This window comes from Bombina bombina, chromosome 4, assembly GCF_027579735.1.
Source record: "Bombina bombina isolate aBomBom1 chromosome 4, aBomBom1.pri, whole genome shotgun sequence".
In the NCBI taxonomy this organism is placed as follows: domain Eukaryota; kingdom Metazoa; phylum Chordata; class Amphibia; order Anura; family Bombinatoridae; genus Bombina; species Bombina bombina.
Window position 1 is genome coordinate 115,994,419 of NC_069502.1, and position 16,802 is coordinate 116,011,220.

Consider the following 16,802-nt stretch of genomic DNA (forward strand, 5'->3'; position numbering starts at 1 on the left):
ACAAATAGAAATATTAAACTTAAATTTAAATACCATTGTGCTCATCTATCTAATGTATGGATACTCTATTTATTACCTTTTGCAGTAAAAAAAAAAAAAGACTAATTTACAAAATAATTTAGCCCTTGACCACAATTGCAGTAGTTTTGTTTGGATTTCTGAAAATATTAGTAAACATGAAGGATAAAATTATATATGTGTGTATATTTTTTGCCATATATTTACCAAATATAAATGTTACTCACAAAAAAATACTTAAAAAAAAAAAACAACACAAACTTTATAGAAAATATTTTATTAGTATTGGAAATGTAATTACAAACCATCCAAACTAAGATATTGCACTTACATTAACACATAATTATGAAGTATAATACAGATAAATATTAATGAAATACTAAGGTTTTCTTCCATGTCCAATTTTTAAGACCTCAAATTGAAGTTGATGTGATATTTATTTAAAAATGTTACTTCAAATTTTTATTTAATTTTCCTTGTTTATGTATCAAACATGACTAAATAAAAAAAATATATACATATTTTTACATTTTTAATAGGAGAATATGCTGATCATTTGCATGAACTTTAAAATCTCAGTACTAGGTTCCTCAGTTTGTGTCTATTGCTGTGTTTCCCTACATAGCCCTTTTATAGAAAATCTGTACAAATTCTGTTTCAATATACATAAATTCTCTTATTTTACTTTGAGACTTAAAAATGCAACAATTGTGGTTACTGTATAAAGTTTACCAACTCAAAAGATGAAAGTATATTTAATCTAAGTAGAAGACACTTTTATTATTACATTATTCAGCAAAATGGGAATTTACAGTTTGTTCACGTTGTGGCGGATCACTGAGTTCTGATGAAGCTGTACAGTGTTAATATTGCTAGAGGTTTTCAGTACACGTCTTATGTTATTGAGAACGTGCAGACACAATTATACAATAACTTGTTGTCCACAACTGCAAAAACAATGTGTTGTGCTTATTGTATATGAATAGAGAGTGATTGTGCTGAGGCCAGTAGGTATTTTCTGTGAGTTTTATGCTACTGTAGTCATTTACTGAATGTGAGAGCAGTATAAATGCTACACTATCAAAACCCTGGTCAACCAGCAATAACACATTAAAAACAAATATTTCTATTTCATGCAACCACTTAAATATTAGATTTTATACTTCATTTCTGGACAGTTCACTTTGTTCTTTGATGCTCCATAGCACATACACACACACACACACACACACACACACACATCCATCCCTTTTTGTCTAAAAACAAACTGGTAATCAGGACCTAGTCTCTAACCAATGCTATGACCAGCAGGTTATACTAAATGTTAATGAGGTATTGGTAGGTTCAAGTCAACATGACGGTAGTGTGCAGATGTCGGTCTTAGAAGATCTCTCATGTAGCCAGTTCAGTTGGAGGTAGATTAATGTTGGTACCAGGGATGACATGTTCACCTTCTCCTTCTATGAGACCATCCCACTGGTTAAAATCCTTCTGGAGACCTGGGACGTGTAAAGAAGGAGACACATTGGTCATTGCCCTACATCTCTCTTAGGCTATTTGCAGCCAATTATTCTACTAAAAGACCTTTATTAAAGCATTAATCACTAAATATTCCAAGCACAATATTTTGAGCCATTGAATATTTGCGACCTATGCTTTAAAATGTATTATAATGCAAACATTACATGTAATTGTTTTGCCTTGCAGCTCCCAAACTAAACACAGCCAATCAGACGTGGCTGTTGCATGACCCTGCAAGCCGCCAGCCATAATCTGTTCAGGAGCTGCAAAGGTTGCGCTCCTCAACAGGACTTTAACTTTGTGTTTAACCCACAGGTTAGTGCAAAAACGAGATAATGTAAAAAAAGTCCTTTTTTAGAAAAAAAGTGTCAGGAAACATTTGTTTTATTTTATTATTAGCTCTGTCAATTCCTCAGTGCCCGGTAATTCACTTATTAAGCAAATCAATTAATTGCCTCTATTCATCATGTCTATAACAAGTTCTATAACAAATATTAATCAATTCAAACTTATTACAAAAGGGTCATAGCAAGTGCATTAAAGGGGCATAAAACCCACATTTTTTCTTTCATGATTTAGGTAGAACATACAATTTTAAACAACTTTCCAGTTTACTTCTATTATCAAATTTGCTTCATTCTCTTGGCATCATTTGTTGAAGGAGCAGCAATGCACTACTAGTTTCTAACTAAACACATGGGTGAGCCAATGACAATCTTTAAATATATGCAGCCACAAATCAGCAGCTAGAACCTAGGTTCTTTGCAGCTCCTGAGCTTATCTAGATAAACCTTTCAGCAAAGGATAACAAGAGAAGGAAGCAAATTTAATAATAGAAGTAAATTGGAAAGTTGTTTAAAGTTGTATGCTCTGTCTGAATCATGAATGTCTAATTATGACTTTATTGTCCCTTTAATTATTATTTAAATTTACAATAATTCTCCCAAGAAGAAAGTATATACATCTCCAATGGAATAAATCTTCAGGTTCGGTTCCAGTGTTGCGGGTGTAGGGTAAATATGGTCAAATGAAATTATTTTGGATGAAGCATTTGTTACAAAAAATTATTTATTTTCAATATTCGCTAAGGGGTCATTGGATTGTGTTTGCTAACAAAAATCCATTTGTTTACTATTTGTTATTGGAAACACCTGACGGGAGCAGCTGGACAGCAGCTTAAAGGGACACTAAAGACAAAATTAAACTCTCATGATTTGATAGAGCATGCAATTCTCAAAAACTTTCCCATTTACTTCTGTTATCAAATTTGCTTTGTTATCATAGTATCTTTTATTGAAGAGTAAAACTAGGTAGCCGTATAAGAGCTCAGGAGCGTGCACGTGTCTTTAGTACTCTATGACGGCAGTGTATTGCAAAATTGTATAGCACAGTTACAAATAATGTTGCTAAACACTGCTGCCATAGAGTACTAAAGACACGTGCACAGTCCTGAGCTCATATCAGTCTACCTAGTTTTACTCTTCAATTCACCTTATTTTTAAAATATTTTCTTATTTTGAGGGGGTACTATCTGTGTTGAAAGTAGACATGTGCACAATTGAAATTTTAGTTTCTTTTTTTCGGCTAGTTGAATTGATTCGGTATGTGTCAGTAACATTCGTGACGCACCGAATTCGAATTCATTTGAAAATGTTATCGAATCATTCGTAATTTCGGATCGATTCGTCATATCGGCAAATTAATTATAATCCGTTAAATCGTTATTTTGGAACCTATTCGGTTCTATAATTTCGGATTCATTCATTTTCTAATCGATTCGATAAGAAAATGTATGCTTACCGGATAAATTTATTTCTTTTTTGACACGATGAGTCCACGGATCATCTTAATTACTAATGGGATATTCACCTCCTGGTCAGCAGGAGGAGGCAAAGAGCACCACAGCAGAGCTCTTAAATAGCTCCTCCCCTCCCTACTACTCCAGTCATTTGACCAAAGTTAGGAAGAGAAAGGAAAAGCCAAGGTGCAGAGGTGTCTGAAGTTTAAAATAACCCACTACCTGTCTAAAAACACAGGGCGGGCCGTGGACTCATCTTGTCAAAAAAGAAATAAATTTATCAGGTAAGCATAAATTTTCTTTTCTTTTTAAGACACGATGAGTCCACGGATCATCTTAATTACTAATGGGATTCAATACCCAAGCTAGAGTACACAGATGATACGGGAGGGACAAGACAGGCAACCTAAACGGAAGGCACCACTGCTTGAAGAACCTTTCTCACAAAAACGGCCTCAGCTGAAATAAAAGTATCAAATTTAAAGAACTTTAAAAAAGTGTGAAGAGAGTACCAAGTTGCAGCTTTGCAAATCTGTTCCACTGAAGGTTCATCCTTGAACGCCCATAAGCAAACACCAGCCCTCGTGGAATGAGCCGTAAATCGTTCGGGATGCTGCTGCCCTGCAGTCTCCTATGCGAAACGTATGATACTCTTCAACTAAAAAGAAAAAGAAGTAGCCATAGCTTTCTGTCCTTTACGTTTTCCTGAAAAAACCACAAACAAAGAAGAAGACAGACGAAAGTCCTTATACGCCTGTAAGAAAAACTTTAAAGCACAGACCACATCCGGAATATGCAGAAGTTTTTCCATCTGAGAAGGATTAGGACACAGGGAAGGAAAAATAATCTCCTGATTAATGATCCGATCAGAAACAACCGTAGGAAGAAAACCTAATTTTGTACGTAAAACCACCTTATCAGAATGGAAAATAAGACAAGGAGACTCATACTGAAATGCCGAGAGCACTGACACTCTCCGAGCAGAATAAATAGCAACAAGAAAATAAAACTTTCCCAGATAACAAGTTAATATCTAAGGAATGCATGGGCTCAAACGGAGCCCCTTGAAGAACTTATAAAACTAAATTAAGACTCCATGGAGGAGTAACTGGTTTGAACACAGGCCTGATAAAATTATTGAACATCTGGGACATCGTCAGACGTTCGAGTAACAAAATAGATAAATTCAAGATCTGACCCCTTAGGGAACTTGTCGATAAACCCTACTCCAACCTTTCTTGGAGACAAAACAAAATTCTATGAATCCTAAACCTACTTAATGAGTAGCCCTTGGATTCACATCAATAAAGGTATTTGCGCCAAATCTTATGGAAAATCCTTCTAGTCACAGGTTTACGAGCCTGAATCATGGTCTCCATGACCGAATCAGAAAAACCCTGCTTAGATAAAATTTAAGACATCAATCTCCAAGCAGTCAGCTTCAGAGAAAACTAGATTTGGATAAAAAAAAAGGGCCCTAAGTCAGAAGGTCCTTCCGCAACGGAAGTCTCCAAGGTGGCATCCCCTGGGAGAAATGATCCAGAGACAACCACCATGGAAGAGAGTCCCTTGTCTCCTACTCCAGAGTTATTTGAAGAGACAAGTCTGCATAATCTCTGTTCCGTTACCTGAGCAAGTGTCACTGCAGAGGTCTGAGATGGATCAAATGGGATGATGTCCATCGCTGCCACTATCAGCCCGATTAACTCCATGCATTGAGCCACCGACGGCCGAGGAGTGGGCTGAAGGGCTAGATAAGGATCTATAATCTTTGATTCCCTGACTTCAGTCAGAAAAATCTTCATGGACAAGGAGTCTATTATGGTTCCCCAGAAAATGACTCGTGTCTGGTTAATGGAACGCTTCACAAATTTGCGTGTCATCCTTGCGCAGGGGCCATGCTAATCTTCTCTGTATCATTCCAATTTTTAGTATATGTGCTGCCGAAGCGAGCACCCCCGCTGCAGTGTGAGACTCCATGTAATGGGAAGCTGTCAGTCCTAGACCATCGTGGGCGTTACCACTCTCATATTGAGCCCGCCATCTTATTAGCAATGTCCCGGACGGCTATTAATAAACCGCCGGGAGGAGAGCCAATGAATCACATACAGCCCCATGCGTTCAACTATCCAAGGTATCCCCTAAAACGTCAAGGAGAATTAACACCCAAATTTAATGAGGAATTATTAAAAATTAAAGTGTCTAACCTTTTTCTTAGATTACCTTCACACCCCAGAAAGAAAGTCAGCACTTACCTCATTTTCTGCCTGACAGCAAGGCAGTTCCAGGTTTAAGAGGTCCTCTCCCTCCCATGGACCTGAAATATAAGGAAAGTCCTGAGTAAATATCCCTCAGGTTTTCTTGGTAAGGACAGCATTCAATATATGGGAGGTGCAGTGAGAAGTATGTCCCACAAGTTCCCATTGCTCTAAAGCCACCAAAAGCTCTACTGAAGAGACTGATATGGACTACGGCTACACCCTAGAACAAAGCAGCACACTCTGGCACTACTTTAAAAATAATAAACTCTTGACTGAAGAATCTAAAACTAACACCTCACTTTACCTCTTCCTATCACTAACGTAGGCAAAGAGAATGACTGGAGTGGGAGGGAGGGGAGGAGCTATTTAACAGCTCTGCTGTGGTGCTCTTTGCCTCCTCCTGCTGACCAGGAGGTGAATATCCCATTAGTAATTAAGATTATCCGTGGACTCATCTTGTCTTAAAAAATAAATTATTAATACATTTATTACACTGTTAAAAGGACTGTAATATTAATAAATAAAATGTAATATTTCAATCCAACCCACAAACATAAAATAATCTGATTATTGAACTAGAAGACTATCACTGTGACAATAATCCAACCCACAAAACAAAAGGAATCAGCTGATTGGACAAGAAGTCCGTAGAAGAATATAACACTACGCTCATTTGAATAAAAAGAATGTATTCAAATTGATTCGTTGTCACTCGTTAGTTATGTTACGTCAATTCAGATTGGTCCAAAAAAATGTCCAAGTTATACAAATACATAACCATACTAGTCCAACAACGACCTTTTACCTGTTCAATCTCACTCATATTTTAATTAAATCTCATTATCTACCGATTTAGTGGTTCTTTGGATTTAATAATATTATTTACATCAAGTCAGACAACTGCGCCACGCACATCCGAATGAAACCGAATAACCAACGATTCAAATCTTTCGGAACAAATTCAATTGGATTAGTATGATTTCGGCAAGGATTTGATTCGGATTTTCGAATAGGTCCAAAGCTCCGAATTTGTAACGAAATGAAACGCACATGTCTAGTTGTTTGACAGAGTCAGTCTAGTCTTCAGATCACTTACTAAGTAACAGATTTAAAGCTAAACAGCAGACAACAAAACATTGTTTGAAACATTACAACTTACCTAAATGTCTTTGCAAGAAAGCTAAAGTTACATTATTGATTATGTCCATTCCAACATAAGAATCAATAGCTCCTTTCAGTTTAAATAGTTTCCCAATTAAATAACCAGTTAAAAATGTGAAGTCTGGAAAATTTTGATGCACAGTTCCCCTACAAATAAATAAATTAAAAAATTAAACAAAATCCTGCTTAATAGAATTAGTGAAACAGTCATAATCATGATACAGTGTCATTTTATTTTTTATTAAAACAGAAATTATAGACATGTATTGCTGACAGCATATAATGTACATGCAGGTCACTTTTGAAATTAAATCTTAATTTTAAATTAGGCTGTTTACACTAAAACACCAGCTTGATTGTACTGTGATGATTATTTGGAGTATAAAGCATTTTTTAAATTTGTCTAATATATTGCAGCAACTGAAATTTGCATTGCAGATTAGTTGCAGAAAAAAAGCTAAGTTTTTAGAATGTCCCTGGAATACATTTGTTTCTTTTACTCTTGGTCTAACACTACATAATTATAAAGTAAGAATGTAGTAATAAAAAAGATGCAATGCTCATAATAATGTCTTACACAGCTTTGCAGACTGGGAAAGGCTAGGGGGAGGGGTTGAAAAATCAATGTGCTGCCACTTTGCACCGCAGCTTCATTTTTGACTGTACTCTTCAAACAGCTCTGGCTGCACTGTGTTAAGGAAAACTTACACAATGCAGCCAGAGCACAGCACTGTACGACGAGAAAAGCCTGACGTGGCGCAGCGTTACAAAATTAAATTCCCATGAAGGTTTATGCACGTGCCCTGTTCTTTCTGCAGACCTGCATTTTCTGCAGTGACATTTCGGATAACAGTATGCTCTGCCTTGGGGAACTACCCTTAACAGTTGTATGGGATTTCTTGCATGTATTTGTTATTCAATCACAAGTACAATTTCTATTGATTTATTCAGGACAACATGAGTTTTCCAAAAAAAAAAAAAAAAATAGATTTTGAAATGCCCTCTTTAAGATGCAACAAAAAGTTGAAATTAACACTAGGTTTATTCAGTCACTGAAAATGTCTGATCAGCGAGCCATGTGCACAGTAAGAAATCACAAATCTTATTATAACCAACTATAAGCATTTTTAGCAAATCAGCGTATACAGTAATTCAGACAGAGCAAACTATTTTTTTTTTTAAAGTTACCCATTTACTTCTATTATCAAATTTGCTTTGTTCTCGTGTTACTCTTTGTTGAAGAAATACCTAGGTAGGTGTCTGGAGAACTACATGGCAGGAAATAGTGCTGCCATCTAGTGTCTTGCAAATAGATAGCATTTTGGCATAACGTCTGTCATACATTGCTGAATCATGAATATAAAAATGTGGTATTTATGTTCCTGCTCCTAAGCAAATATAAAATGTACTTACATGATGGTTATCATCTTCCTCTCCACCGATGTGGAATCCATTCTTTTCATAAGCAATATGTTATCCACCCACTGGAACGCTTCAGAGTTGACAAACAACACTGGCTGGTGGATAGCTGAGAAGACTTCATCTCTTAAAGGAAACATCCATGCGTCCAATGCTATCCCACATCTATCAGCAGAAAATAATGCTTATTTGCTTGGTGTAGTTATAATTATCATCTTTTGTAGAGCGCCCGCATAATACACAGCACTACACATAGGTTCATTATCTATGGGAATTGTACATAACACTTTTAAACAAACAAAAAGGAGAGGGGGGCTGCCTTTAAACTGTGTTAGGCAGCAGATGTTCTCTACTACAAAGAACACTACAGGCAGCACGGCTCTCCAGCTTAGCGTACCTAAAGGAGAAGCTTGATGAGAAACAAAATAAAATACCAGCAATGTCACTATACAGATCACTCTGGTGTAAAGGTTAAGGGTCCTTCCCCTGAATTACAATCTAATGTCTGATTCTCCTTATCTTTTTTTCCCATTAGGATAAGGCAGTTTTGTGGGCTATATTTGACATTTTTCTTAAGGCTGTGTCATTGGATATATAAGCCAGGAAGGTGTTATCTCTTCTTTATGTCTTAAAGGGACAGGCAACCCAAAACATTTCTTTCATGATTCATATAGAGAATACAATTTTAAACAACTTTCCAATTTACTTCTATTATTTAATTTGCTTCCTTCCTGGCTTATATATCCTTTGCTGAAAGGTTTATCTAAGCAAGCTCAGGAGCAGCAGAGAACCTAGGTTCTAGCTGCTGATTGGTAGCTGCATATATATATATATCGATTGTGATTGGCTCACCCATAAATTCAGTTAGAAACCATTACTGCATTGCTGCTCCTTCAACAAATGATACCAAGAGAATGAAACAAATTAGATAATAGAAGTAAATTAGAAAGTTGATTAAAATTGTATTCTCTATCTGAATCATGAAAAAAGAAAATTGAATTTCAAGTCCCTTTAATTCTAGGGGCTTCTACATAACTTGTATATTATAAGAGCCTTGAAGTACTATAAGGATTTCAGAAAGACTAATAGCTAGTTTGTTCTCTTTTCTGGTTTCAGGAAGGGACAGAAATCGCCTGCCTTTTCTTTGGCTTCTTGGTCTAACTTTTGATCAATAAAGCTTACTTGGAGGTGGGTCAGCCTCTACCTAGACAGATTTCTGCCCATTTTACCGTGTCCGTTTTCACTTCTTGGGCTTTTTAGCCTGAGGCTTCTATTGACCTATTTTGCAAGGTAGCTTCTTGGTCTTTTTTTTTTTACATACTTTTTACTAAATTCTATCATTTTGATATTTTTTGTCTCTTCCAAGGCAGCATTTGGTAGTCCTTAAAGGAATAGTCTTGTCAAAATTAAACTTTCATTACGCAGATAGAGCATGCAATTTTAAGCAACTTTGTAATTTATTCCTATTATCAATTGTTCTTCGTTCTCTTGGTAACTTTATTTGAATGTAAGCTTAAAAACTGGCCCATTTTTGGTTCAGCACCTGGGCAGCGCTTCCTGATTGGTGGCTACATTTATTATAAAGTACTACCCAGGGGCTAAACCAAAAATGGGCCGGCTCCTATGCTTACATTCTTGCTTTTTCAAATAGAGATACCTAGAGAACGAAGCAAAATTGATAATAGGAGTAAATTAGAAAGTTGCTTAAAATTGCATGCTCTATCTGAATCATGATAGTTTAATTTTGACTAGACTATTTCTTTAAAGACTACCAAATGCTGCCTAAGAGACAAAAAAAAAAAAAAAATTCTACTATTCCTTTAAGGCAGTTGTCTCAGGATAATTTTGACTTTGCCTGTTTCTCCTTGGAGGGGAGTTAAAAACATAGATTTGCAGGGCTGATAGTTATAAAAATGACATGCTCTATTGAATTAAAGCATGTAATGTTTACACTATAATAACCCTTGGGTTTCATAAGATACTTCAGTTCTGTGTTTCAATATTATTATTGTATCATGTTTATTTTTAATTGTATAATTAGTGAAAACCTCTTGTATAGTGCTAAAGAACACACTGTTGTTTCACTAATACTAACAAATATTCTGTATTCCATTATATAATCAGTGAAAACCTCTTGTATAGTGCTAAAGAACACACTGCTATTTCACTAATACTAACAAATATTCTGTATTCCATTATATAATCAGTGAAAACCTCTTGTATAGTGCTAAAGAACACACTGCTATTTCACTAATACTAACAAATATTCTGTATTCCATTATATAATCAGTGAAAACCTCTTGTATAGTGCTAAAGAACACACTGCTGTTTCACCAATACTAACAAATATTCTGTATTCTATAATATAATCAGTGAAAACCTCTTGTATAGTGCTAGAGAACATAGTGCTGTTTCACTAATACTCACAAAGATTCTGTATTCCATTATATAATCAGTGAAAACCTCTTGTATAGTGCTAGAGAACATACTGCTGTTTCACTAATACTCACAAATATTCTGTATTCCATTATATGAGTGAAAACCTCTTGTACAGGGAGTGCAGAATTATTAGGCAAATGAGTATTTTGACCACATCATCCTCTTTATGCATGTTGTCTTACTCCAAGCTGTATAGGCTTGAAAGCCTACTACCAATTAAGCATATTAGGTGATGTGCATCTCTGTAATGAGAAGGGGTGTGGTCTAATGACATCAACACCCTATATCAGGTGTGCATAATTATTAGGCAACTTCCTTTCCTTTGGCAAAATGGGTCAAAAGAAGGACTTGACAGGCTCAGAAAAGTCAAAAATAGTGAGATATCTTGCAGAGGGATGCAGCACTCTTAAAATTGCAAAGCTTCTGAAGCGTGATCATCGAACAATCAAGCGTTTCATTCAAAATAGTCAACAGGGTCGCAAGAAGCGTGTGGAAAAACCAAGGTGCAAAATAACTGCCCATGAACTGAGAAAAGTCAAGCGTGCAGCTTCCAAGATGCCACTTGCCACCAGTTTGGCCATATTTCAGAGCTGCAACATCACTGGAGTGCCCAAAAGCACAAGGTGTGCAATACTCAGAGACATGGCCAAGGTAAGAAAGGCTGAAAGACGACCACCACTGAACAAGACACACAAGCTGAAACGTCAAGACTGGGCCAAGAAATATCTCAAGACTGATTTTTCTAAGGTTTTATGGACTGATGAAATGAGAGTGAGTCTTGATGGGCCAGATGGATGGGCCCGTGGCTGGATTGGTAAAGGGCAGAGAGCTCCAGTCCGACTCAGACGCCAGCAAGGTGGAGGTGGAGTACTGGTTTGGGCTGGTATCATCAAAGATGAGCTTGTGGGGCCTTTTCGGGTTGAGGATGGAGTCAAGCTCAACTCCCAGTCCTACTGCCAGTTTCTGGAAGACACCTTCTTCAAGCAGTGGTACAGGAAGAAGTCTGCATCCTTCAAGAAAAACATGATTTTCATGCAGGACAATGCTCCATCACACGCGTCCAAGTACTCCACAGCGTGGCTGGCAAGAAAGGGTATAAAAGAAGAAAATCTAATGACATAGCCTCCTTGTTCACCTGATCTGAACCCCATTGAGAACATGTGGTCCATCATCAAATGTGAGATTTACAAGGAGGGAAAACAGTACACCTCTCTGAACAGTGTCTGGGAGGCTGTGGTTGCTGCTGCACGCAATGTTGATGGTGAACAGATCAAAAACTGACAGAATCCATGGATGGCAGGCTTTTGAGTGTCCTTGCAAAGAAAGGTGGCTATATTGGTCACTGATTTGTTTTTGTTTTGTTTTTGAATGTCAGAAATGTATATTTGTGAATGTTGAGATGTTATATTGGTTTCACTGGTAAAAATAAATAATTGAAATGGGTATATATTTGTTTTTTGTTAAGTTGCCTAATAATTATGCACAGTAATAGTCACCTGCACACACAGATATCCCCCTAAAATAGCTATAACTAAAAACAAACTAAAAACTACTTCCAAAACTATTCAGCTTTGATATTAATGAGTTTTTTGGGTTCATTGAGAACATGGTTGTTGTTCAATAATAAAATTAATCCTCAAAAATACAACTTGCCTAATAATTCTGCACTCCCTGTATAGTGCTAGAGAACATTCTGCTGTTTCACTAATACACAAATATTCTGTATTCCATTATATAATCAGTGAAAACCTCTTGTATAGTGCTAGAGAACATACTGCTGTTTCACTAATACTAACAAATATCCTGTATTCCATTATATAATCAGTGAAAACCTCTTGTATAGTGCTAGAGAACATACTGCTGTTTCACTAATACTAACAAATATTCTGTATTCCATAATATAATCAGTGAAAACCTCTTGTATAGTGCTAGAGAACATACTGCTGTTTCACTAATACGCACAAATATTTTGTATTCCATTATATAATCAGTGAAAACCTCTTGTATAGTGCTAAAAATACTGCTGTTTCACTAATACACAAATATTCTGTATTCCATTATATAATCAGTGAAAACTTCTTGTATAGTGCTAGAGAACATACTGCTGTTTCACTAATACGCACAAATATTTTGTATTCCATTATATAATCAGTGAAAACCTCTTGTATAGTGCTAAAGAACATACTGCTGTTTCACTAATACACAAATATTCTGTATTCCATAATATAGTCAGTGAAAACCTCTTGTATAGTGCTAAAGAACATACTGCTGTTTCACTAATACACAAATATTCTGTATTCCATAATATAGTCAGTGAAAACCTCTTGTATAGTGCTAAAGAACATACTGCTGTTTCACTAATACACAAATATTCTGTATTCCATTATATAATCAGTGAAAACCTCTAGTATAGTGCTAAAGAACATACTGCTGTTTCACCAATACTCACACAAATATTCTGTATTCCATAATATAATCAGTGCTAAAGAACATACTGCTGTTTCACTAATACTCACAAATATTCTGTATTCCATTATATAATCAGTGAAAACTTCTTGTATAGTGCTAGAGAATATACTGCTGTTTCACTAATACACAAATATTCTGTATTCCATACTATAATCAGTGAAAACTTCTTGTATAGTGCTAGAGAACATACTGCTATTTCACTAATACTCACACAAATATTCTGTATTCCATTATATAATCAGTGAAAACCTCTTGTATAGTGCTAGAGAACATACTACTGTTTCACTAATACTCAGATAAATATTCTGTATTCCATAATATAGTCAGTGAAAACCTCTAGTATAGTGCTAAAGAACATACTGCTGTTTCACTAATACTAACAAATATTCTGTATTCCATTATATAATCAGTGAAAACCTCTAGTATAGTGCTAAAGAACATACTGCTGTTTCACTAATACTCACACAAATATTCTGTATTCCATAATATAATCAGTGAAAACCTCTTGTATAGTGCTAGAGAATATACTGCTGTTTCACTAATACACAAATATTCTGTATTCCATTATATAATCAGTGAAAACTTCTTGTATAGTGCTAGAGAACATACTGCTGTTTCACTAATACGCACAAATATTTTGTATTCCATTATATAATCAGTGAAAACCTCTTGTATAGTGCTAAACATAGTGCTGTTTCACTAATACACAAATATTCTGTATTCCATTATATAATCAGTGAAAACCTCTTGTATAGTGCTAGAGAACATACTGCTGTTTCACTAATACGCACAAATATTCTGTATTCCATAATATAGTCAGTGAAAACCTCTTGTATAGTGCTAAAGAACATACTGCTGTTTCACTAATACACAAATATTCTGTATTCCATTATATAATCAGTGAAAACCTCTTGTATAGTGCTAGAGAACATACTGCTGTTTCACTAATACACAAATATTCTGTTTTCCATTATATAATCAGCGAAAACCTCTTGTATAGTGCTAGAGAACACACTGCTGTTTCACTAATACACAAATATTCTGTATTCCATTATATAATCAGTGAAAACCTCTTGTATAGTGCTAAAGAACATACTGCTGTTTCACTAATACTCACAAATATTCTGTATTCCATTATATAATCAGTGAAAACCTCTTGTATAGTGCTAGAGAACATACTGCTGTTTCACTAATACTCACAAATATTCTGTATTCCATTATATAATCAGTGAAAACCTCTTGTATAGTGCTAGAGAGCATACTGCTGTTTCACTAATACTAACAAATATTCTGTATTCCATTACATAATCAGTGAAAACCTCTTGTATAGTGCTAGAGAACATACTGCTGTTTCACTAATACTAACAAATATTCTGTATTCCATTACATAATCAGTGAAAACCTCTTGTATAGTGCTAGAGAACATACTGCTGTTTCACTAATACTCACACAAATATTCTGTATTCCATTATATAATCAGTGAAAACCTCTTGTATAGTGCTAGAGTACATACTGCTGTTTCACTAATACTCACACAAATATTCTGTATTCCATTATATAATCAGTGAAAACCTCTTGTATAGTGCTAAAGAACATACTGCTGTTTCACTAATACTAACAAATATTTTGCTAAGCACATTTATTGCGTCATCAAATTAACCATTTAACAGCTAAGAGCAATTTTAACTCGTATATACTAAAAATAAAATAAAGAATTCTGTTGCTTACCTAAATCGTGAATCTCTACCAAGCACTTTGATTGCTGAAGCTGCCCCAAAAGAGTGACCAGCAGCCGCTACCCTCTGGACATCGATAGAGTCCTTAAGTTAAAATATAACAGTTAGTGGTGCATAATCAACTGAACCCAGGAACCATTTACTTCTTCTAACTAATTAGTTACTTATTTTCAATTTCTTTTTATGATGATGTCACTTAGAATTTCAGGATATTTTTGCAAAAATAAAATGCCTGTAAAGATTAAAGGGATGCTGAACCCAAATATTTTCTTTCAGGATTCAGATAGAGCATGTAATTTTAAGCAACTTTCTAATTTACTCCTATTATCAATTTCTCTTCACTATCTTGGTATCTTTAATGTAAGCTTACAAGCCAGACTATTTTTGGTTCAGCACCCTGGGTAGCACCTGCTGATTGGTGGCTACATTTAGCAACCAATCAGCAAGCGCTTTCCAGGTGCTGAACCAAAGATGGGCCGGCTTGTAAGCGTTACATTCCTGCTTTTTCAAATAAAGATACCAAGATAGCGAAGAAAAAAAAGAATTATAATAGTAGTAAATTAGAAAGTTGCTTAAAATTGCATGCTCTGTCTGAATCATGTAAGAGGAAATTTGGGTTTAGTATCCCTTTAAAGTAGGAAAGATTGATTAATAAAATATATGATATATGGTATTCTAATGCAAAAATTACTTGTTCAAATGTGATTTTTTAATTGCTGACCCTAGATTACAAGTGTAGCTCTTGTTTTATGATTTAAAAGTAAACTGTTTTCGCTTGCGCAATAACAGGATGAGCGCAAAAAGCTAAAGTTAGAATATTGCGTGCGCGTTAACATATTCCCCTATAGAAGTCAATGGAGCAAAAAAAGTGTGTGTGTGTGTGGGGGGGGGGGGACACCTTACTCTCATGCAAACCCAATCGCATATTCTCATATGCGCTATCCCTACATGAAAACATGAATATTTCACATTCCGATGTTATTCACATACAGGAATATGTATGCAAATGGTTTTAACATAGAGATACATACATGCATATACATCTCTAAAGATGTGTGTGTGTATATATATATATATATATATATATATATATATATATATATATATGTATGTGTGTGTGTACTTATATATTTATGTATTTATATGTGTATATATGTATTTACAGACATATACACATGAAAACACATCAATACATATGTAGACAAACAAGACATATACATAAGTGCATTGGAGCTCTTTGCAGTTAAGTAGATGAAAACATGTAAAAGTATATTTATGCAATATTCATATGTAATAAAGTGTTATACTGTGTATTTACTTTAAATATTTCACATTCCAATGTTCTGCACATAGCAAAATAGGTTCTATGTATTTATAAATACATACACACATATATATATATATATATATATATATATACACACATATACATATACACACACTCATCTATATATAGGTATAAATCTTTATTGTTCAAAAATACTATCAGATATATGTAGTAATATATATTTCTGAATAAATAGAACATATTCATTGTAATTTGAACTAATCATATTTCCATTTCGGGTTAGAGCACATGAGAATATGTGAACGGGTTTGTGTGCAAGCTTCTATGGGGGTATACGTGAATGTGCACGTGATATTCTAAGTTTTTTTTTGTGCTCGTCAGGTTAGTGAAAACAGTTTACTTTCAACTCATATTATGAGTGCAACCCGACGCACGCAAAAAGATTACTTCTAGTGCAGTTAATGCTCGATTGGGAGCGTTAAATAGTGCTCCACTTGTAATCTGACCCTTTGGGGCCGAATTATCAAGCTGCAAATGGAGCTTGATGAACAGCAGTAATGAAGCAGCGGTCTAAAGACAGTTGCTCTATATCTTGTCCACCTGCTCTAAAACTGCGGACATCAATCCGCCCGATCCTATACGATTGGGCTGATTGACACCCCCTGGTAGTGGCCAATTGGCCGCGAATCTGC

At 35.3% G+C, this 16,802-nt stretch overlaps 1 protein-coding gene and 1 non-coding gene across 4 annotated transcripts in view; both read right to left on the bottom strand.

Moving 5' to 3' along the window:
• Window positions 1-279: 279 nt before the first annotated feature.
• The window catches only part of PLA2G7 (phospholipase A2 group VII), a 62,234-nt gene continuing 45,711 nt past the window's right edge, over window positions 280-16,802 (bottom strand). For all 3 annotated transcript variants that reach the window (XM_053709606.1, XM_053709607.1, XM_053709605.1), the window contains 4 exons: window positions 14,815-14,906; window positions 8,173-8,343; window positions 6,758-6,906; window positions 280-1,517 (listed from right to left, as the gene is read on the bottom strand). In XM_053709606.1, coding sequence (XP_053565581.1) covers window positions 1,411-1,517; window positions 6,758-6,906; window positions 8,173-8,343; window positions 14,815-14,906 — 519 coding nt within the window. In that variant the 3' untranslated portion in view covers window positions 280-1,410. The remainder of the gene's footprint in view (window positions 1,518-6,757; window positions 6,907-8,172; window positions 8,344-14,814; window positions 14,907-16,802) is intronic.
• Window positions 5,186-5,293, bottom strand: LOC128658582 (U6 spliceosomal RNA). Its single transcript, XR_008402256.1, has one exon. It is a non-coding gene; the product is annotated as a U6 spliceosomal RNA (small nuclear RNA).